This window comes from Odocoileus virginianus, unplaced genomic scaffold (assembly GCF_023699985.2).
Source record: "Odocoileus virginianus isolate 20LAN1187 ecotype Illinois unplaced genomic scaffold, Ovbor_1.2 Unplaced_Contig_28, whole genome shotgun sequence".
NCBI lineage: Eukaryota > Metazoa > Chordata > Mammalia > Artiodactyla > Cervidae > Odocoileus > Odocoileus virginianus.
This window is the reverse complement of record NW_027224345.1, coordinates 829,872-853,991: the sequence shown is the minus strand read 5'-3', so window position 1 is coordinate 853,991 and position 24,120 is coordinate 829,872. Positions and strand designations below refer to the sequence as shown.

General features: G+C 37.7%; 1 protein-coding gene across 3 annotated transcripts in view; it reads left to right on the top strand.

Annotated features, from left to right (window-relative positions):
* HDAC8 (histone deacetylase 8) overlaps positions 1–24,120 on the top strand; it is a 254,626-nt gene that overhangs the window by 57,604 nt on the left and 172,902 nt on the right. For all 3 annotated transcript variants that reach the window (XM_070464553.1, XM_020871683.2, XM_070464554.1), the window contains exons 5-7: positions 19,361–19,473; positions 23,219–23,296; positions 23,884–23,992. In XM_070464553.1, the coding sequence (XP_070320654.1) occupies positions 19,361–19,473; positions 23,219–23,296; positions 23,884–23,992 (300 nt within the window). The remainder of the gene's footprint in view (positions 1–19,360; positions 19,474–23,218; positions 23,297–23,883; positions 23,993–24,120) is intronic.

Here is a 24,120-nt window from a genome sequence, read left to right as displayed (position 1 = left end):
CAATGAGAAGCTTTCCTGACCAACCTATATGAGGTAGCCCCCATCCACACCCCATTACTCTCTATCACATTACTATGTGCTATTTTTGTAATATTGCTTGTCACAATATGTTGTTTTCTTGTTTGTTTCTATATTTTTCCATCTGCTTCTACATCCCCCCCCCCCCACACACACTGTGAGGTCCTTGAGAATAAGCTCTTATCTGTATTATCTGATCATCATTATTCCCAGAGTATAGAACAGAGTGAGTGCTCAATACAGATGTGTATGTCAAAGGAGGAAGAAGAGAGAAGCTTCTTTTGTTACCTGTGCCAAATAAGTAATCCCTCATTAAGATTATTATTCAGGATTTTTAGAGCAATGAAAATACTCTGTATGATACCATATGATGGCATTATTCTGATTAGTATTATTATTATACAGTTTTCCAGATCCATAGAATGTAGAACAGTAGGAATGAACCTTAATGTAAACTATGGGTTTTAGGTAATCATGCTGTGTCTGTGAGTTCATCAGTTGTAACAAACACATCACTCTAGTGAAAGATGTTGATAGGAGTGGGCTATGCACATGTAAGAGAAAGGGTTATTGGGAACATCTTTGTACTTTCCTGTCAATTTTGCTGTGAATTTTAAAGTACTACATAAACTGTCTTCATGAAAAAATTAAAATTAAGAATTAGATACAGCTCTGGGAAAAAATATTCCTCAAACTCTTAGTTATTTGTGTTGCCCTCTACTGTACTCTCCTGTAAGTGGGATAAAATCTTGATTTCCTGGCTAATCTGGAATATTAGAAGATTATCAATTTTTTTATAATTTTATAAATTTTACTGAAGTGTAGTTGATTAACAATGTTGTGTTTCAGGTGTACAGAAAAGTGATCAGTTACAGATACATATATATATTTTTTCAGATTCTTTTTCCTTATAGATTATTACAAACAAGGAGGATTATCATACTATAGACTTTCAGAGTCAGAAAGAAGTAGAGGTCACCTAGTCTAACCTCTCTTCCATGCAGAAACCTTTTCTACAGCATCAATCCCAGGAATTCTTTAGAGGTGCTTCAGTAGCCACTATAGGAGGTAAAGGGTTTACTAAATATATAGGGTTCAGATCCCCAGGTGACCATCCGCTACTCACACTTTAGCCAGAGTATTGCTAATTTTGTTGGTTTTATATGTTGGGATTCCACATAAAATTTCATTTAAAAAAAATAATTCTGCCGCTTAAGAAAAGTTTAAAAACTGCTAATCTGACCTCTGCCCAAACATGCACACCTAACTAGGAACTTGCTGTCTTGATATTCCTTCATGCTGTTTCCACATCTCTGTCTTCAATATTTAAAGGTGATGCTACTGACAGCAATCACCACTTAAGCATGTGCTTGTCACTGCAAAGGCAAATATACCCTGAACAATTCTTTCTACATTTAAAGCCTGACCATTGGTTTGAGGGAGTAGCCATGAGTTGAAGAAGCTATTTATTTCCTAGATTCAGTCTCCCAGAGGCCTACAGCTATGCTGCAATACTCAGAACTGCTTCAAATATGACCTTCCAGCGTATCTTCCACCCTCTTTATTTGTTTCACATCAGTGAATTACCTTCCATATTAAATTTCACCCTAGAGAAATCCATCCACTTTGCCAATTGATGCAAGTCATTTCAGTTTTAAGTGTGTCTACCAAACAATACTGCCACATCTAACTTTATTTGGAGACACATTTAATACAAAGCTCCCTATTCTATCACACATTTAAAGAAACAAAAAACTAATGCCATGTCTCTAGATCCAGGACCAGCCTCTATGAAAACCCATGGTTTGTTTGTTTGTATGTTCTGAGAGGGAGATTGGTCAATGAGTCATGGGCCCTTAAAGTTTCCTGATTTGGGTACTGATCAGTCTATTTTTTAGTGATATGTTTCTTTGTTTTTCTAGTTTATTACATTTGAATTTGTAAATGTATAATCCAAAGGTAATTTTTCTCTTTACTTAATGTAAATAATATAAATCTTTTCCTCCATATCTTAGACATTTCACCATTCCTATAAATTCTTTAAAAAGTTTTTAAAAAGCTTTCTTCAGAGCCTATCATGTGCCAAGTACTGTGCTAGGTACTGACAGTATAAGGATGCATAAGGTACAGTCCTTGCTCTCAAAGAATTTATAGTCTAATAGAGGAGACAGGTATAGGAACTAATCATTGCAGCCTGGTTTGCTAAGTACTATGGTGGAGGTTTGAATAAGCTACTGAAACACAAAGAAAGAATCAATTTTTTTATGCCTGGGAAAAGAAGGTGGAACTTTAGGGACATCTTCACAGCTGGATTTTAAAGGGTGGCAAGGAGGTTGTCAAGCAAAGATGACATACATGCAAAGCCCCAGAGACTTGCAGAATGTTATGTTTAAGATAGGGAGAAAAGTCTGATGCAGTTAAATGTTAGGTACTTGAGGGGGATGGTGAGATGAGGCCTGAGAAACAGTCAAGGACAAAATTATGAAGGGCCTTGTGTCCTATGCCAAAGAAAAGATCTTTTCTTCCTGTGGGCATGGGGACTCATTGAGGGGTTTTTAAGCAGGGTAGTGATATCATCAGAATCATACTTTAGAATGTTATAATGAGCAATGTCAAGGTGCAGTAGAGGAGGGAACCATGGGAGGAATACAGCACTGCTAGAGGCTCTGGAATATGTGGCAAATTCCTTAAGTACTCTGGGACATAAATTGTCTTTGTTTCTTAACTGTGAAAGAGGAATAGCCATTTTTTCCGACTTCACATAGAGCTAATGAGAATAAATGAGATCATAAATCCTCTGAGCCTCATAGAAGAAAGCTTCCGGTTTAGAGTTAGGTGGTTGGAAGTTGAGACAAGCATGTCTACACCATATACTTTGACACTTATTCATGCACATCTCATGGGTTGTTTTTTTTTTACATTAGTCTTTCTTACACCTTAATTCAACTTAGTCATTAGCTCCTCAAGGGCAGGGTTCAGAGTATTTTGCATTGTCTACAAACCTCTGTACGGAGACAACACAGAATAGTCCCTAGCACCTACCTGCAGTTTGATTGCATCTGGTGTCCTGTCTCAGGTGGACTGCCTGAGACTGAAGCATCCAAAGAAGGCCCCTGGACTACTGGGAACCAATAGTGATGTTATATTTCAGGGTTCTTCCTCTAGGGGTGAACACAGAGATTCCAAGCCTTGTTCAACCAGGCCTGTGAGTGCCAGGACGGCTCTTTACTTCTTGCAAAATTGTATGAAAAATACTTTTCATACAAAAAGTCCCTTTTTGTATGAAATAGAAATGATTACCATTTCACTAGGAAGTCACAATCTACAGGTAAAAGATATCGAGTAGAATATATGTATATAATAATTGTGGATGTCTGTGTGTGTTTAGTCGCTAAATCATGTTCTACTCTTTGTGATCCCATGGACTGTAGCTGCCAGGCTCCTCTGTCCATGGGATTTCCCAGTCAAGAATACTGGAATGGGTTGCCATTTCCTTCTCCAGGGGATCTTCCAGACCCAGGAATTGAACTGCGTCTCTCTTGCATTGGCAGGCAGATTCTATACCACTGAGCCACCTGGGAAGCCCAATAATTGTGAATAATTTTTTTCAGAATTTAACTAGTCCTTTGTTTGCAGAAAAGTTGTAAAAAGAATGCTAAAAATTTTATATTCTGTCTTTGGGGGTATTTATAATTAACATAGACATAACATGACAACTCTCTAGATGTTTTTAATCCGTTTTGAACAATGTAAGTGACACATGCTCAAATGTTGTAGAGAGGCTTCATCCTATGGCCAAAACAATATGTGAGGAGCATCCATATGTTTTTCTTGTATGTCAGAAGTTACCCTAGATTTGCATCAGCAGAAGCTAGAAAGTCTGAAAGCATTCCCTGCAATTTTAAAGCAGGCACCATCCTCTCTCTCCTGATTCAAAAGAGGTTGTGATCAGTTCACTGGACAAAATGGCATTTCCTCCTATCCACACCTAATATAAACTGTAGCCAATTAAATGGGGTCTATTATGTAGGTTGAGGATGCAAGCACATTAAGTCACTGGCTCTTGAGATACTCATCTTGTGTGCCAGTACCAGGTGCAGAAATACAAATACATATATATTAAGCCTGGGCCAGCTGCTTTGCCAGTGCTTTTGTGTTTTTTTCTGTTTAACTAGAAAAGGTTGAGCAGGCACGATTTCCATCAATTATACCTAAAATGTTATTTTTCTTGTGGAGGAAGAAAGTACATTTAATTCCTCAGCTCAATATTGATGTCTAAACCACTGAGGTTTTTTAAGTTTATTAAATGAGAGTTTAAAGTAAAAAGTGATATTTTTTATTAACCAGAATGCTCAGGGAGGGAATATTCTGGTTAATTAAATTTTCTGGTTCAGGGAACAGTTACATGACACATTTTTTTTGTTTCATACATATTCTTGAACCTCCTTAAAAATTTTATCTGTCCATTTCTGCCTTAGTAAGCACAGTAGACTGGAGCTGGGTGAAGTTTGCTGCTATCACTTAGTTACATAGTGTTCCTATGCCCTAGATTCTAATCGGATAAGATCCTTGGTGGTAGCAGATATTGATGAAATCTGGGCTGAACCTGGGCTGCATGCTGGGAAATTGCTTTTGGGAACTTGTTTGGCTTCTTCTCATTTACTTTCTTCCCTAACAGTAGACTATATGAAAGAAAAAAATTCACTAGCCAAGTGAAGACTTTGATTTGCTAATCTCTACTTTACTGAATAAAGACATATTTTACAACAAGAAAATTCCACCTGTGTCATCTGAGAAAAATGTACTAAAGAGGCTAGATCCAGAGAAATGAGACCTTGCATGTCCAAAGGAAACAACAAGTGAATTCAGTTCATCGTGACCTGTCTATTCAATTTATTCCCTAGCTGAGTTAATCTTACAGCAATCTTCAGGGACCTACTCACCACTTTGACTCTTCTGTAGTGCAAATGTTAGGTTCTGTTTATAAGCTATCTAAGATACTTAGTGGTAAATAGAACTGCTTTGTAGTTTTTCCATTAGTTTACCTTGGACTGTATAATTATCCAAAAGGAAATATGGTCTATAGATTCTAAAAGCGAACTTCTGGCACTTTGCAACATAATGAATTTGTAGTCAGTATTATTAATTCATTTTAAGGTAAATATAACCTTATTTCTACTCTTCCCAAGCCTTCATTTGTCTTCAATAGTAACTGCTTATCATGCCATATGGTGTATAGAGAGCAAGAACTGTGTAGAATTATGCTGCTGTCATGTTTATATTATTTCTTGGATAACATTTTCAGTTTTGTCACACAGTTAATGGATTTGTTTCTTTTAACAAGTAGGGCCTTCTTGACCTAATCCTTTTTCACACATATTCCTGTATAAATTCTAAATCCAAAGGTGCTAGGTCAGTAGATAAATTGGGGTTATAGAGGAAGGGACCACCACAAAGTCAATTTGTACAAATTTGGCCCTGGGTCATTTACTTGCCTTTGGGGGGATTTTAAAAACTCATTTATCCCAAACCCAAATAACCTGAAAGTTAAAATGATTAAAGTCTGGTGGGTTATTATAGGAGACATCTGGATAGAAAAGTTCCTCATAGAAGGATCTGTTGTGATTTATTTTTTAACCAAAAGTTCCTCAAATTAGAAAATGGCAAAGGGGATAGAAGCCACCATAAAAAGTAGTGAAGTGGTAAATTGGGAAAGACAAGTAAAGCAGTAGTATAAAGCTGACAAAATAGACTCATTTCACAGCATTACAAAACTGAAACGGTCAAAGGGGAAGAGACATGAAAGAGAGGTAGAGGATATTATGAAAAAGATGATAAGCAATAGATGTTGAGAGAATGATATGAAAATTGTTTAGTTAAGTGATTAAGCTTGTGGACTGAGGAGCCAGAGGCTGACTAAATTCGAATTTAAGATCAGCCATTTCCTAACCTTAAGACCTTGGATGACTTATTCAGTTCAGTGGCTCAGTCGTGCCTGACTCTGCGGCCCCACGGACTGCAGCACACAGGCCTCCCTGTCCTTCACCATCTCCCAGAGTTTGCTCAAACTCATGTCCACTGAATCAGTGATACCATCCAACCATCTCATCTTCTGTTGTCCTCTTCTCCTCCTGTCTTCAATCTTTCCCAGCATCAGGGTCTTTTCCAATGAGTCAGCTCTTCTCATCAGGTGGCCAAAGTATTGGAGCTTCAGCTTCAGCATCAGTCCTTCCAATGAATATTCAGGACTGATTTCCTTTAGGATTGACTGGTTTGATCTTGCAGTCCAAGGGACTCTCAAGAGTCTTCTCCAACACCACAGTTCAAAAGCATCAATTCTTCAGTGCTCAGCCTTCTTTATGGTCCAACTCTCACATCCATACATGACTACTGGAAAAACCATAGCTTTGACTATACAGACCTTTGTCAGCAAAGTAATATCTCTGCTTTTTAATATGCTGTCTAGGTTTGTCATAGCTTTTCTTCCAAGGAGCAAGCATCTTTTAATTTCATGGCTGCAGTCACCATCCACAGTGATTTTGGAGCCCAAGAAAATAAAGTCTGTCACTGTTTCCATTGTTTCCCCATCTATTTGTCCATGAAGTGATGGGACCAGATGCCATGATCTTCATTTTTTGAATGTTGAGTTTTAAGCCAGCATTTTCACTCTCCTCTTTCACCTTCATCAGGAAGTTCTTTAGTTCCTCTTTGCTTTCTGCCATAAGGGTGGTGTTATCTTTTAAAATTAATATATCTATTTTAATTGGAGGCTAAGTACTTTACAATATTGTGGTGGTTTTTGCCATATATTGACATGATTGTGCCCCGGATGTACATGTGTCCCCCGTCTCGAACCCACTTCCCTCCCCATCCCATCCCTCTGGGTTGTCCTAGTACACCAGCTTTGAGTGCCCTGTTTCATGCATCGAACTTGGACTGGTGATCTATTTCACATATGGTAATATACATGTTTCAATGCTATTCTCTCAAATCATCCCACCCTTGCCTTCTCCCACAGAGTAGGGTGGTATCATCTGCATATCTGAGGTTATTGATATTTCTCCCTGCAGTCTTGATTCCAGCTTGTGATTCATCCAGCCTGGTGTTCACATGATGTATTCTGCATATAAGTTAAATAAGCAGGGTGACAATATACAGCCTTGACATACTCCTTTCCCAATTTGGAACCAGTCCATTGTTCCATGTCCAGTTCTAACTGTTGCTTCTTGACCTGCATACAGGTTTCTCAAGAGGCAGGTAAGGTGGTCTGGTATTCCCATCTCTTTCAGAATTTTCCAGTTTGTTGTGATCCACAAAGTCAATGGCTTTCAAGTAGCCAATGAAACAGAAGTTTTTCTGGAATTCTAAATGATCAAACAGATGTTGGCAATTTGATCTCTGGTTCCTCTGCCTTTTCTAAATCCAGCTTGACATCTGGAAGTTCTCAGTTCACATACTGTTGAAGCCTAGCTTGAAGGATTTTGAGCATTACCTTGCTAGTGTGTGAAATGAGTGCAATTGTGTGGTAGTTTGAACATTCTTTGGTATTGCCCTTCTTTGGGATTGGAATGAAAACTGACTTTTTCCAGTCCTGTGGCCACTGCTGAATTTTCCAAATTTGCTGGTGTATTGAGTGCAGCACTTTAACAGCATCATCTTTTAGGATTTGAAATAGCTCAGCTAGAATTCCATCACCTCCACTAGCTTTGTTCATAGTGATGCTTCCTAAGGCCCACTTGACTTGCACTCCAGGATGTCTGGCTCTAGGTGAGTGATCACATCATTGTGGTTATCCAGGTCATTAACATTTTTCTGTATAGTTCTTCTGATGAGTTATTAGGTTGGTGCAAAAGTGATTGCAGTTTTACATTATTGAACTTTGGAATATATTCTTTATAAATGTGGTTATATATCATTTTAATGTGCATTTCTCACTATGTTTTTTTTGCCAGTGATTCATTAGTTGCTGTTGATTTTATATATATATATTTTAGACTGCAGAAATGATGATAGACATAAAGCAAATTCAAGCCATTTTTTTATTCAAGTTTAAAATGGGCTGTAAAGCAGCAGAGACAACACTCAACATCAATAACACGTTTGACCCAGAAAGTGCTAAGGAACATACACTGCAGTGGTGGTTCAAGAAGTTTTGCAAAGAATATGAGATCTTTGAAGATGAGGAGCATAGTGGCTGGCCATCGGAAGTTGACAACGACAGTTGAGAGCCATCATTGAAGCTGATCCTCTTACAACTACATGAGAAGTTGCCAAAGAACTCAACGTTGACCATTCTATGGTGGTTTGGCATTTGAAGCAAATTGGAAAGGTGAAAAAGCTCAGTAAGTGGGTGCCTCATGAGCTGACCACAAATCAAAAAAAAATCGTTGTTTTGAAGTGTCATCTTCTCTTATTCTACACAACAACAATGAACCATTTCTTGATCGGATTGTGACATGTGATGAAAAGTGGATTTTATATGACAACCAGTGATGACCAGCTCAGTGGTTGGACCGAGAAGAAGCTCCAAAGCACTTCCCAAAGCCAAACTTGCACCAAAAAAAGGTCATGGTCACTGTTTGGTGGTCTGCTGCCTGTCTGATCCACTACAGCTTTCTGAATCCCAGCAAAACCATTACATCTGAGAAGTATGCTCAGCAAATTGATGAGATGCACTGAAAACTGCAATGCCTGCAGCTGGCATTGGTCAACAGAATGGACTCAATTATTCTCCACAACAACACCAAACTGCACATTGCACAACCAACACTTCAAAAGTTGAATGAATTGGGCTACAAGTTTTGCCTCATCTGCCATGTTCACCTGACCTCTTGCCAACTGACTACCACTTCTTCAAGCATCTTGACAACTTTTTGCAGGGAAAACTTCCACAACCAGCAGGATGCAGAAAATGCTTTCCAAGAGTTTGTCAAATCCTGAAGCATGGATTTTTATGCTACAGGAATAAACAAACTTATTTCTCATTGGCAAAAATGTGTTGATTGTAATGGTTCCTATTTTGATTAATAAAGATGTGTTTGAGCCTAGTTATAATGATTTAAAATTCATGGTCCAAAACTGCAATTACTTTTGTACCAACCTAATACCTAATCTCCCTGTAGTTTAGTTTCCTCATTTGAAAAATGGAAATAATAATAATGCCTACCTCACAGGGCTACTGAGAAAATTGAGTTAACATTAGGAAGTATCTAGTACAGTTCCTGGCACAAGGTAAGCACTCAGTGTTGGCTATTATTTTTATTATATGCCAACAAGAGAGAAAAGTCCAAATAAAAAATTCCAAAATAGCTATTATGGAGGAAAAGAATCGTAAAAGTTATGCTAATACTAAAAGAGAAAATAGATATCTGAGCAGGTCTTAGAGAGGTTCAAGTAAGAAAATACTGAAAATTTATATTGCTGGCTTTTGATACCAGGACTGGGAGATGGAAGGGTAGAGATGATTGTTGCAAAATCTTTGCCAGTAACAATTAGCTGTTTTTTGAGTAGTGCAGGTATCTGGCTCTGCCTGGTGAGGTAGCTACCTGACATTTTTCATAAAATGTCTTTCTTGATGTCATGATCCAAGAATCCCTGATCTCTGATCTCATGGACATGAAAATACCAAATGCATATTAGCAAGTGCTGTTGACTGAGCCCTGTGCTTTTTCTTTAAAATAGACTTTGTGGTTTACAGTTCACCAGGTCATGTTTCTGGTAAAGAAAAAAAAATGACCTAACCACAAAGCTGTAGATATATTTTTCAAAGTTTTCAGAAATATGTATGCTGAACTTGGTTTGTCCTCCGAATACATTTGTGTTGATAATGTGAAAGACAAAATGCACTTGAAGAAATTATTTTATCCGGCTATTGGAATAGGGAGAAGATTGATTAATGAGTAATATATTAAAGGAAAGGAAAGATGCGTGGCGTTATAAAGGCAGGTAAATAAGGGGGTCATGTGCAAGTCTTATAGGAATCATTGGGAAAGATGGAGATGGGTTTTATCTCAATAATATGCCAGGGTAGGATGGTCACTTGCAGTTTGCCTTTTCCTGGAAAAAAAAATGATAGGGGTGGGGGTTCTTAACTATCACTGCTTTCTGGGGAGAACAGGGCTCAGATAAACTTAAACATCGTAATTTCCTCCTTTCGGTTAAGACAAATAGCATCCATTGCTGAATAATTCAGAGGCCACCAGATAGTGATAAATCATAAGCCACCAGAGTAGGATGAACAGGCATCTAAGAAATAGTCTCTTGAGGAGTCTTGGTGTTATTCCTATAAAACCACTGGTTGATATGTACCACAGCTGCCTTATCCATTCGTCTGCTGATGGGCATCTAGCTTGCTTCCATGTCCTGGCTATTATAAATAGTGCTGCGATGAACATTGGGGTGCACGTGTCTCTTTCAGATCTGGTTTCCTCGGTGTATGCCCAGAAGTGGGATTACTGGGTCATGGCAGTTCTAATTCCAGTTTTTTAAGAAATCTCCACACTGTTCCCCATAGCGGCTGTACTAGTTTGCATTCCCACCAACAGTGTAAGAGGGTTCCCTTTTCTCTGGGCCTGGTGCACTGGGAAGACCCAGAGGAATCGGGTGGAGAGGGAGGTGGGAGGGGGGATCGGGATGGGGAATACGTGTAAATCCATGGCTGATTCATGTCAATGTATGACAAAAACCACTACAATATTGTAAAGTAATTAGCCTCCAACTAATAAAAATAAATGAAAAAGAAAAAAAAACACTGGTTGAGAGGTGGTGGCAAAAATCAATTGTTTTAGGGGCTTGGAGATCAGGCATCTTAAAAGAGGGAAAAATAAACTGTAAAAAAATGTTAATGAAAAAGTTTATATTATAGTAAAAGCCAAGAAGTGAACCATAAAGGTCAAGTGTATTCTAAGACAAGTGAAGGAAAACCCATTTTGCAGGACCACTTATGGAAGGAGGATGCAGATGCTCTTGGTGACAGTGTCCAAAGTCTAGATTACCACTCATATAAGGATGTATATGACCTGAGCATTCCTCCAGACTTCCTTAGTGGTCCAGGCATCAGCTTATTCACGGAGGTTTCCAGTCATGCATTGTCTGCTGCAGTGATGAGTTCTTCCAGGTACATGTGGCTTTAGTTTGCAGAACTGCTTCAGATCCCAGAGAAGAGAGCAAGCTGTAAGGCAACATAGGATCCCAATAAGGATTTGGGCAGTCAGGTTTTAGTTCTTGATGACTTCAAGTCAGGCAGCAGGAAGAAAATTTGGAGAAGTTAGATTTGAGAGTATTAGCCAGATATTGAAGAAAACTATTGAAAAACTATTGAATTGAAAAGTTGGTAAGGATCAACAATTTGGGCAAGGTAATAGGATCCAGTCCAGTTTCCAAATAGGTACCAAAGCTGGTTTTTCTACACAGGAATGGAAGTCAGTTACATCTACCACAGAAGACAAAGTTTGCATAGTTATCAGCAACCTGCAGTTTATAAAGATATACAAAATTGTTCAAAGACAATAACTAGATTCTGATAACCTGGAGTGGTATGCTATAGATGAGTCAGTTTTCCTTTGAAACCAAAAAACTTTCTATTCATTTTCCTCCTTTTGATCAAAGATAATCTCAAATGAAGATTCTTGTTTTTTTGGCCATTCTGCTTGGCATGTGGGATTGTAGCTTCTCAACCAGGTATCAAACCTGTGCCCCTTGCATTGGGAGCATGGGGTCTTAACCACTGAACCACCAAGGAAGTCCTAGAAAGATTGTTCTTAAACTCAAAATAAGGTTGGTCTCACAAGAAACAGAAGGAAAAAAAATAGATGAACTGGACTTCATAACAATTTAAAACTTTTGTGCATCAAAGGACATCGTCAAGAAAGTGAAAAGACAGCCTACAGAATGGAGGAAAATGTTTGCAAATCATATATCTGGTAAGAGTCTGGTATCCACGATATGTAAAGAACTCATGCAACTCAACAACAAAAAGAGAAACAACCCAATGTAAAAATTGACAAAGGACTTGAATATATATATTCAAGTTTGCAAATATATATATGAATATATATATGAATATATATATTCATATTTGCAAATATATATATGCAAAGAAGACATACAAATGGCTAATAAACACAAAATGATGTTTGACGTCATCAGTCATCATGGAAATGTAAATCAAATCCACTATGAGACTCCATGCCCACTAGGATGACTAGAATTAAAAAAAAAACAAACAGGAAATAACAAGTATTGGTGAGGATGTGGAGAAATTAGAACCCTTGTGCATTGCTAGGGAGAATGTAAATTGTAGCCCCTGTAGAAAACAGCTTGCTTATTCCTCAAAAGTTAAACATAGAATTACCACATGTCCTAGCAATTCCACCCCTAAGTATGTATCCAAAAGGATTAATAACAGGTACTCAGAAAAATACTTGTACACAAATGTTCATAGCAGCAATATTTGCAATAGTGGAAACCACCCAAATGTCCATCAACAGATGAATGCACAAACAAAAGTGGTATATACATACAACAGAATATTATTCATATAAAGGAATGAAGTACTGACGATTGCTATAACATGGATGAACCTCAAACATGCTAAATAAAAGAAGCAGACAGAAGATCCCATGTTATTTCTATGATGCCACTTAAATGAAATATCTAGAATAGGTAGATCTGTAGAGACAGAATGCAGATTGGTAGTTGTCAGGGACACAAGAGGAAGGAATAGGGAATGACTGGTAGTTCAGGGTTTTCTTTTGAAGTGTGAAAATGGTTTGGGACTAGACTGAGGTAGAGATTGAACTATGTTATAAATGTACTAAATGCCACTGAATTGTATGCTTTAACATGATCATTTTTTTATTATGTGACTTTTACCTCAATTTAAAAATATTAAAAAATAAAAATTAGGCCTCATTAGATTTGGCCTGATTATTTATATAGGTATTGCAAAAATGCTAATTTACCATATATACCTTAAGCTTGCTTTGCTGGAATTTTTCATAAGAAATCTCATTTTGAAAGTTTTAAAATCTATTAAGGCTAGGAAACCAAGCTAAGATTTTACCTGCAGTACCTATGAATTTGAAAGAACTCCTCTCTTCTTAGGTTCTCCAAAATGTTTTTAAGTTTCCATAGCCTGCCAGGAAGTAACCTTCCTTACTCACCTGTAAGGCTGGGAACTGCATAAGCCAGGTACCAGGCTAGATTTCCCAAGAGAGTTTTCCATGTATTGGCTCAATAAAGTTAACCTTAGTTCCTAGAAAGTATCTGATCAAATCTGATTTAATGAGTATCTTTCTCAAATATGACATTCCAGGCAAGACCTTGGTTACATAACGAATGTTTCCAATCATGTCCTAATAACAAGTAGAAGAGATATATATTCTCATTGAACCTATAGAGGTAATTACATTGCTATGAAAATAAAAATAAGGTAAGAGTTTTCAAATCCTGAAAGGCTCAGGCATGGGGACTCTGGCAAATAAAAACATATAATGGTCAGTGAGGGCATTAATGAATCTCTAGGAACTTCTTATGCAGCATATAATTCCTGAAATATTTATATTAATAATATTTTGCCTATACAAATTTAGCTTAGGGAAAGCTAAGCATCTTTTCTGGTTTGGCAACTCTTCTCATGCATGTCATCAATAGTAATGTATCAAATAAACCTAACTATTTCTAGCACCTCTCATTTTCTAAGGTAAAAGAACAAATCCTTTATGATTTCACAGGGGCCCTCTGGACTTGATTAAAATAGAATAAGGGATTACTGAAAAATAATACTTGGTTCTCTATTTAACCAAAATGACAATAAAGGATCCTAAAAATGAGCATAGGAGACAATATGATTGTAAAGAATCTCATCTCTTTCATAAGTGAGAAGACTTTGCTTTCTTAAATTATGCTATAATAAAGTCAGTGTAAACCATAGAAGGATAAAAGGTGGCAAGAAGAACTATACAAAAAAGATCTTCATGACCCAGATAACCATGATGGTGTGATCACTCACCTAGAGCCAGACATCCTGGAATGCAAAGTCAAGTGGGCCTTAGGAAGCATCACTATGAACAAAGCTAGCAGAGGTGATGGAATTCCAGTTGAGCTATTTCAAATCCTAAAAGATGATGCTGTTAAAGTGCTGCACTCAATATGCCAGCAAATTTGGAAAACTCAGCAATTGCCACCTGAATGGAAAGGGTCATTTTTCATTCCAATCCCAAAGAAAGGCAATATCAAAGAGTGTTCAAACTACTGCACAATTGGACTCATTTCACATGCTACAAGGGAAGCCCCTTGTAGCTCAGTCAGTAAAGAATCTGCCTGCAGTGCAGGAGACCCGAGTTTGATCCTTGGGTTGGGAAGATCCCCTGGAGAAGGAAATGGCAACCCATTCCAGTATCCTTGCCTGGAAAATCTCATGGACAGAGGAGCCTGGTGGGCTGCAGTCCATGGGGTCACAAAGAGTTGGGCACGACTGAATGACTAACATTACTTACTTCACATGCTAGCAAAGTAATGCTCAAAATTCTTCAAGCTAGGCTTCAACAGTATGTGAACCAAGAACTTCCAGATGTTCAAGCTGGGTTTAGAAAAAGGCAGAGGAACCAGAGATCAAATTGCCAACATCCATTGGATCATAGAAAAAGCAAGGGAGTTCCAGAAAAACATCTACTTCTGCTTTATTGACTATGCCTTTTTGACTGTGTGAATCACAACAAACTGTGGAAAATTCTTCAAGAGATGGGAATACCAGACCACCTGATCTGCCTCCTGAGAAATCTGTATGTGGGTCAAGAAGCAACAGTTAGAACCAGACATGGAACAATGAACTGGTTCCAAATTGGGAAAGGAGTACATCAAGGCTATATACTGTCACCCTGCTTATTTAACTTATATGCAGAATACATCATGCAAAATGCCAGGCTGGATGAAGCACAAGCTGGAATCAAGATTGCCAGGAGAAATATCAATAACCTCAGATATGCAGATGATACCACCCTTATGGCAGAAAGTGAAGAGGAACTAAAGAGCCTCTTGATGAAGGTGAAAGAGGAGAGTGAAAAAGCTGGCTTAAAACTCAACATTCAAAAAAAATGAAGATCATGGCATCTGGTCCCATCACTTCATGGCAAATAGATGAGGAAACAATGGAAACAGTGACAGACTTTATTTTCTTGGGCTGCAAAATCACTGCAGATGGTGACTGCAGCCATGAAATTAAGACGCTTGCTCCTTGGAAGAAAAGCTATGACCAACCTAGGCAGTGTATTAAAAAGCAGAGACATTACTTTGCTGACAAAGGTCTGTATAGTCAAAGCTGTGTTTTTTCCCTGCGGTCATGTATGGGTGTATCAGGGCTTCCCTGATAGCTCAGTTGGTAAAGAATCCACCTGCAATGCAGGAGACCCCGGTTTGATTCCTGGGTCAGGAAAGATCCGCTGGAGAAGGGATAGGCTACCCACTCCAGTATTCTTGGGCTTCCCTTGTGGCTCAGCTGGTAAGGAATCTGCCTGCAATGCAGGAGACCTGGGTTTGATCCCTGAGTTGGGAAGATCCCCTGGAGAAGGGAAAGGCTACCCACTCCAGCATTCTGGCCTGGAGAATTCCATGGACTGTATAGTCCATGGGGTTGCAAAGAGTTGGACACTGAATGACTTTCACTTACTCTCACTTTCATGTATGGTTGTGAGAGTTGGACCCATAAAGAAGGCTGAGTGCCAAAGAATTGATGCTTTCGAATTGTGGTACTGGAGAAGACTCTTGAGAGTCCCTTGGACTGCAAGATCAAACCAGTCCATCCTAAAGGAAATCAGTCCTGAATATTCATTGGAAGGACTGATGCTGAAGCTGAAGCTCCAATACTTTGGCCACCTGATGTGAAGAACTGACTCATTGGAAAAGACCCTGATGCTGGGAAAGATTGAAGGCAGGAGGAGAAGGGGATGACAGAGGATGAGATGGTTGGATGGCATCACCAACTCTATGGACATGAGTTTGAGCAAGCTCCAGGAGTGGTGATGGACAGGGAAGCCTGGCATGCTGCAGTCTATGGGGTCACAAAGAGTCAGATACGACTGAGCGACTGAACTGAATATTTGATACTAAAGTTCTTTTTGGAAATCTTGTAAGTTCATCAAACCTTAGCTAACTTTGACCCCAACAAATAAAATCCTCTTTAGATTTCAGAGGCTCTCTGGTATTTTGGTAAATCTAAATGATTGTTGCCTTAATTTTTCCAATATATAGCGTATATGATTCATGCTATGAGTGAAACCAGGAAGCAGTACAGTGTTGAAGCAAGAGTATTGTTCACTTCATTTGTCTCTCTGATCCTTGTACTTTATTTCACATGTCAGTGTCTATGTTACATACTTGTATTTTCTGTGAAATCAAAACTTAAATAAATCTTGGCAGTTTGACTTCCTAAAAATAAAAAAAAACCACTTTCTACCACTTTCTATATCTATACATATTCCTTATAGTACAACTCAAAGTGGCAAAAAGAACATATTCATTAACAGACTCAAATACATATAGCCTCTCTGCAGCTTGTAAAAATAAGAAGAAAAGTATATAAACCCAATATTATGCTTAGTAATTAGTGCATTCACTTACCTAGAAATGATCTAGGTATATAATGAATATTCATTAAGTAACTCAATTTAGTATCAACCCAAAGTCTTCAGTTACCTAAAGATCTTATAAATTATCATCAGACTGACATAATTACTGTTGAAATAAAGTTTTTTCAGAATAATGACTCAATTCTATTAAACAAATTTGCATTTGTCATAATCTCAAGCATTTAATAGAGGTAACATTAGCTTATTCAATCAGTAAACCTGTACAAATTTAGGAAGAATATACCCAACTAGAATAAAAATCCACGTTTCTATTATACTTACCAATGATAAAGAAAAACTATAACTGATTTTAGTAAACCAAAATTATTAAGTTAGTCTTGTTTGCCAAAGATTTACCTATATTAGGCAAACTTAAATTCTTAAAACATTTGAGCTTATTTTTATAGGAATACTTTTTCAGAACATTAAAAGTCTTGAAAGTTCAATTTCCTTATTTTCTGGGAATTTTAGGAATATTCTGTTTATCTAAACACTTAATTCTATAAACCAATGAGAATAGATTTCTTTAAATATAAGAAAAATATTAGGAAAATATTACAGACTGACGAGGCCTTTCTGAATTACAGACGTTATTATTATTATATTCAGGCTACTGCCATAGGAGAAATGTTCATTAATAAAGAACATCTCAAAGAAAAGGAAGGGGGACCTGTAGTTTTATAAAGGCAGGTAAACAAGATAAGCATCTGTGAGTCTTATGAGAGTCATGAGGAAGCATGAAAATGGTTCTTTCTGGAATATGCCAGGGCAGTGTGGTCTTTTGCAGTTAACTGTTTCTCAGAATACAAAGGATGAGAGGTTTCCTACTCACACTGATTTCCAAAAGCACAGGGCTCAGATAAATTTCAGTACTGTCTCTGCTTTGTCAATTTTGTCTATAGAATTTCTCTGTATTCTCTTTTATATGCCATACTATTTCTGCTTGCTTTTTTTGGTTTTGTTCTGTTTTGTTTTGGCTTTTGTATTTCTGTGCCATGACCTGTCTCCTTAACTTAATTGTAGGCTCTCTGAGGGAAGAAAGTGTGTCTTGCATTGATTTATATTTTCCCTCCTTCCCTCTTTTTGCCTAAAACACTTAATGTTCCTTCCCAACTTCCTAAAAGTTATTGATTTCAGTAGAAAGACACATTGTCTCTTCATGTGCTAAAATGGTAGGTAGACTCATAAATTGTAAGCTTTTCATAATTGGAAAATAGCATCCAAGAACTTTCAAAGTTACATATTCAATTCTTATTTATACAGAATTCAAGGTTGGGCCAACCTTTTCCTCTAATTGGTTTCAGTCTGGCTGCATATATAATGCCAGTCTATTCTTTCTCTAGATGATCACCAAGTTCACCTTCATGAGTAAAGCCAATGTCTAGTGATATTTTTACCAACTTCCTGCTGTCTAGTGTACCTGTCTCATTGACGTAGTCTGTGAACCAGGGCATTGTGTAGCATATGAAATATTATAGAAGAGATTTCATGAAGAAATTTATGCATTGTGTAAGCAATACAAAGACTTTACACTCTTGGGCTTCCCTGGTGGCTCAGTTGGTAAAGAATCTGCCTGCAATGCAGGAGACCTGGGTTTGATCCTGGGTTGGGAAGATCCCCTGGAGAAGGGAATGGCTACCCACTCCAGTATTCTTGCCTGGAGAATTCCATGAACTGTATAGTCCATGGAGTCTCAAAGAGTCGGACACGACTGAGCGACTTTCACTTTTCACGATCTCATAGTAACCATTTTAACTGATGCTCCTGCCTAGAATTCTATTTCAAGTTAAAATATTAGGGAGAATGTAGGAAAAAATGGACTGAATAGTCAGTCTGTGGAAGCAAAAGAAACTGAAGCATTTAGAATGAGGCCTTAAAGAACAAATTATAACACATGTTTGATGATGATGTTCTTTTACATCTACTCAACAAGGCTTAATGGAAGAGTAATAAAAGAGTAGGTTAATATGCTGACAAGAGGTTAAAGTGACACAGTATCACTGATAGCAAAAATATTAAAGGACATCAGTGAAGTCAGTAAAGACAACTTAAGTGAAGGAGACAGAAAAACTTTTAAAGAGGCTGCTTCAATCATCATTGTAATAATTACATTTATTGTAATAATTACATTTATGGAAAGGCAACCACACTGTATTGTCCAGGAGGTTATGCATTTGTACATTCTATACTCAGCTTTTATGAGCAACAAGTCCAAGATGTACTAAAAAAATTCTAGATTATGTCACAGGGTCAGGACAGAGAAATCAAATCTCCAACACCTTCTACAAATGGCTGAGCAGTATAGTCTTTAATGCCCCTTCTAGATTCTAGATTTCTTAAGCTCCTTTAAGTAGTAATCTATGTTCATCATGATGACTTCAGGGTACTCCAGTTTTTTAAAATGATTCCTGAATCATTAAAAAAATATTGTTTTATTCAATATAGTTATATATTTTTTTTCCATTTTTTAGGTTGATTGGTAATATTTTTCATTATATTTCAATATTACCAATCAACCTAAGTATTTAGTTTATGAAAACACTTCATTCCTTAGTCATTCTGGGCCATTTACTATATAATCTTTGTAGGTATGTTTTTGTTTTTCTTAAAAGAAGGGGGAATTATAAGGGAATGGATCTCAAGGGTTAGATCCTTGGCTATAAAGACTCCCTTGGATTGCTTGTGGCTATTGGCTAAAGCAACTTGTTTTCTTGCAGAGATGAAGCATCTGGTTTTTGTTATCTCAATGATGCTGTCCTGGGAATATTACGATTGCGACGGAAATTTGACCGTATTCTCTATGTGGATTTGGATCTGCACCATGGAGATGGTAAGCCCTTCACTTCAGAGGAGCTTTGCTGCTAGGACTGGCAGGCTTTTATCAGTAAAGCTGTTTCTAGGCAGCTGGTAACAGGAGAAATGCCTCTTGCAATTGAAATTTTCCTAATTGAGAATCCTAAAGTAGGTAGAGATTCTTTTAACTGATGCAATTCCTCCTTTGCTGACCAAGCTGCTTCAAAATACCAGGTTCCTATAATTTCTCCTCCCCTCTCCTCCAGTAGTGAAGCTCTCCAGTAGAGAATTTTAGGAAGTGGAAATGAGGGTAAGATTTCTTAGTGTTTACTCCAGTGCTTAGTAACCTCCCTCAGGCCACTTCCATAGGTTCTAAATGAAACCTGCAGTCAGAACTGAGAGTCCTGATGCTGCTCTTAAAACAGAAGGGATGCATGATGGACTAACACTCTGAATTTTTCACCAACAGGGATATCAACTCATGTAGTAATCAAGATCTGTGCCACTTGCTTTGTATTGTTAAAATTTTTAGTCTTGCACAAACCCAGGGCATCTTCTCTAACTTTTAGTAGTAGCAGACTGTAACAATTTGCCTTAACCCCGTTAATCCTCTCTTAGAAGACTTCACTAAAAGATTGTATGCAGCCCTCCTGTGTACCTTTCATTTAGAATGTAGAGCTTAAGTGACAGCTACCCTCATTCTATTTCTCATATAAATATAGCCTGTGTGTGACATATATTTTCATCAATCTAGGAACACTTATCCAGTAAAACTAGTTAAGAATATACCCTTCCTGCCCCCACATTAGTGATTGCTGCTTCCCTGTTTCTTTTGAGACAAACTAACATAATCAAAGCTTAAGAGTAGTATATCATGGAAGCTGGGGTCAGCTTTACTGCCAAAAAAGAAAAAGAAGGAAGAAATTGTGGGAGAGACCTCCCCAAGTAGTTCAATTAGATGGAAGCTTCCATGGAATGGTGACAGAAAATTAAAGGTAACAGAGAGGAGTTAAACCAACACACTACTTCGAGAACCATGTCCAATGAATATCTGAATATTCAGCCAATGCAAAACACAGCTTAGCTCAAAACCCTTCAGAGACTCTGACTGCTTATAACAAGGGTAACATTTGGCCTGTGGCTTGTTTTTGTATGACCAGCAAGCTAAGAATGGTTTTTTACATTTTACAAGGTTGTAAAGAAAAAAATGCAATAAAGACCATGTAGTTTGCAGTCTAAAATACTTACTATGTAGCCACTTGGTTTGCTAACCATTGGCCTACAGCAATGGTTCTCAAACTTGAATACAGATTAGGCTGACCTATGGGTGGGGGGCTTATTGTAAAATGCAGATCCCTAGGCCACATTCACCAGATATTGGATTTAGTAGGTCTGGTATGGAACCTGGGAGTCTCCATATTAATAACACCCCAGTTGTTCCACAGGCTACACTTTGAAAACCAGTAGTCTTCAAGGTAAAGTCCACATTATTTGCCCTGTCTTTTAAGGCCTGCCTCAAAGTGGCCACACTTCCTCTCTCCCAGCCTTCTCTCTCACTACTTGCTGTCTGCGCTACTGTACTCAGTGATGCCCAGACACATCTCACTGTTCCCACCTTCCTGACTTTGTGGTACTTTTTCCTAACCTAGTTTTGCATTCTCTTACCCTTTTATATCTTCAAGTTCTGCCCAAGAGCTCAGGTTGGTAGTAAATCTGCTCCGACCACTCCTGTCCAAGTAGTTTCTCTCCCTGCTCACGTCCTGTATTGTTTCTATCACTGATTTGATATTTAATTATATATTGTATTATTAGTGAATTCTTTAATGTGTTTGTGTCTTCTCATCCCATAGAAACTTTCAGTTCCTTCAGAGCACAGATCAAGTTATTTACTTCTTTCTGTCCTACACAGTGGCAGGAACAGACAGACCTATGCCTACAGTAGTGGTTCAGTAAAATATTTGTTGAATGAATGAGTGATTATGAAATTCAAACTCTTTGTATCAGAGTTCAAGAATAGAATCAAGTCTATTGAACCATGTAAGAATGAAATAAGACTGTCACCTGAAACCATTCTTTCCATTTGCAATGTTATTTCTGCACCATTTAGAGTTTCCTGTTTTAGCCAGCTTTTATGGTGTGTTTCATTTCAGTTTATTTCCCCTCTTCAGCACCTCCCTTCCAGTGACCCCTGCCCCACCTCCAAACACTTACACATTTGGTTTATTTTAAATCTCCCATGATTCCATAACTAGCACCTTGCAGTGGCTTCACCAGCACCCCTACCCCATCCTCACTTTCTTTCAGCTACCTAGCCACTCTTCCCTTTCACACCAAGCCCCTTGCCCTCCTCTCTATGTCCTTTCTTAAAGTATGATTTTCTAACAACACCTAATGGTATTTCCCATGAGAAGTGATACAGATGGCTATTAAACATATGAAAAGGTGCTTAACACCCTAAGACTCAGAGAAATGCAAATTAGAACAAGAACATTCTTTCTGCCTAAGATTAAAAAGAATAATACCTAGTGTCAGTCATGACATTGAAAAAGGGTAACTCTCATACACCACTGAGAGAAGTTTAAATTGTTACCACCTTTCTTGATGGATAAATAATCAGGACTTTCATGAGTTGTCCTTGTTTATACTTCCATTTCTAAGTTAAAATACTAGTTTAATTCATTTTCTTTTGTTTACTTAATGCTTTGTGCCTGGAGCCTTTAACTGCTGTTAACTGCCTCCCTAGGGCAAAGCATAAGGCTTGGGAAATTCAAACATACCTGTGATATACAAATAGAGTTAATATTTTTTAAGGTCTCTGTTGGCCTCTAAAGAAGACTGAAGCGTTAAGTAAACAGAGACAATTTCTTTATTTGAAGTATAAAAGAGGGTAATACATGAATTTGCTAATAGTCCTCCCATTTTACAACCAGATTATCTGAATACAGTATGACAATTATGTGATTCTGGGTGATTCTGGGAGGAAAAGTGTAGAGGTAAGTAGGGTGTGTATCTGAATAAGTAGTGGCTTATAAGAGACATCATCTATCTCCCAGGCCTCTCTTCATTTTCTGATTCTGTTAAAATGAAAAGGAGACTTCTTTCTTTAAGTTTTTCCTCCTATCTTTCTCCAGGCTTCAAAAAGCTGTCATCAAGCTGCTGTTAAAGGGCTACTTTCAGCCTCCCATGTTTTAGCAAGAAACATGTACTTAGTACACATGGAACTTTGGGTGGATTGCATTTATAACCAAATTTGTATTATAGAAAGGCATTTTAAAACTAGATTTATACTGTGAAGTGCCTAATGTTGGTATAGATGATGTTTTTCAAAGGGTTGCCATATTGTACTTCTTTGAAAAAAAAAATCCCAAGAATATAACTTAGAACCAATGAAACAAAACAAAATATAAAACTTCCAAGATGGTGCCAGTCTCCTTTATGCAGTTCTGTTGATAAGACATCAATTCTGAGCTCTAGTCCTTCCCTACCTTTTAGAACACATTGTGAAAGATAGCCTGGGTATCCCCATTGCTTGGAAATGTCCAGCTTTAATTTGAATGAATTTGAAAAGGAACCCTAACTTCACTTGGGGCCAAAGTTCTAGCTCACCCTATAATGACAGAGATTCAAGATCTGAGTTTTGTTACTTTTATTCCATAGCTTGCTAGCTTTATTATTGCTACCTTCTCTCTCTTCCTTCCTACAGCTGCTTTCTAGAGTTTCAGTTGTTGAAAACAGGAGTTGCACTAATGGAGTGTTTCTTCTGCCATTTCTTTCTCTGGTAGGTGTAGAAGATGCCTTCAGTTTCACCTCCAAAGTCATGACAGTGTCCCTGCACAAATTCTCCCCAGGATTTTTCCCAGGCAAGTGATCTGTGTGCTCAGTGTTACATTTGAGGAATAAATACTGCAGTTCTTCTATATATTTCTTATATCTTGTATTTGGATAGCTACATGCTGTGACTACCTTGTTGGTGCTACCCCATGCAAAAATTTAACAGAGGTCATTTCAGGTGACAATGATAAAAGGAATGTAACGCTGCTGCTTTTTCCAGATGTTTTTCATTGATTGTCGATAGCTCACTTACACTTACCGGACTATCAGATAGCCCGTATAACCCCCAACATCCTGATAAGTGTAATGATATATTAATATTATGTCAATCTAAGGTGTATGAGAAGTCAAGCAGAGAAGTTTATCTTTTTTCATTCACTTGGTCCAACAAGATGGAGACTAAACTAATTCTATTTTCTTATGATTTTACTTCTTCCCCGACGTTATTTACAAGTTTTTTCTTATTCACTAATTTCATTCCCTTAGAAACCATCGTTCATTCAAGATTGTTCTCTTAATTGACCTTTTGATTTTCTGAATTCCTACTCAGAGAAGCCTTCATATTTTCTAATTCTTGTGTTCTTAAAACTGTTCTTGGTGCTCCTCTCTTTGACAGGAACAGGTGACATGTCTGATGTTGGCCTAGGGAAGGGACGGTACTACAGTGTAAATGTGCCCATTCAGGATGGCATACAGGATGAGAAGTATTACCACATCTGTGAAAGGTATGACAGCAGTGCTGAGCCAGTAACAAGAGCATTACATTTCTATTAGATGAAATGGCCTCTAATCTCACAGAATTCTTGTTTTCAAAGAACCATTAAAAAAAAATTAAAAGCTACTATATACCCAC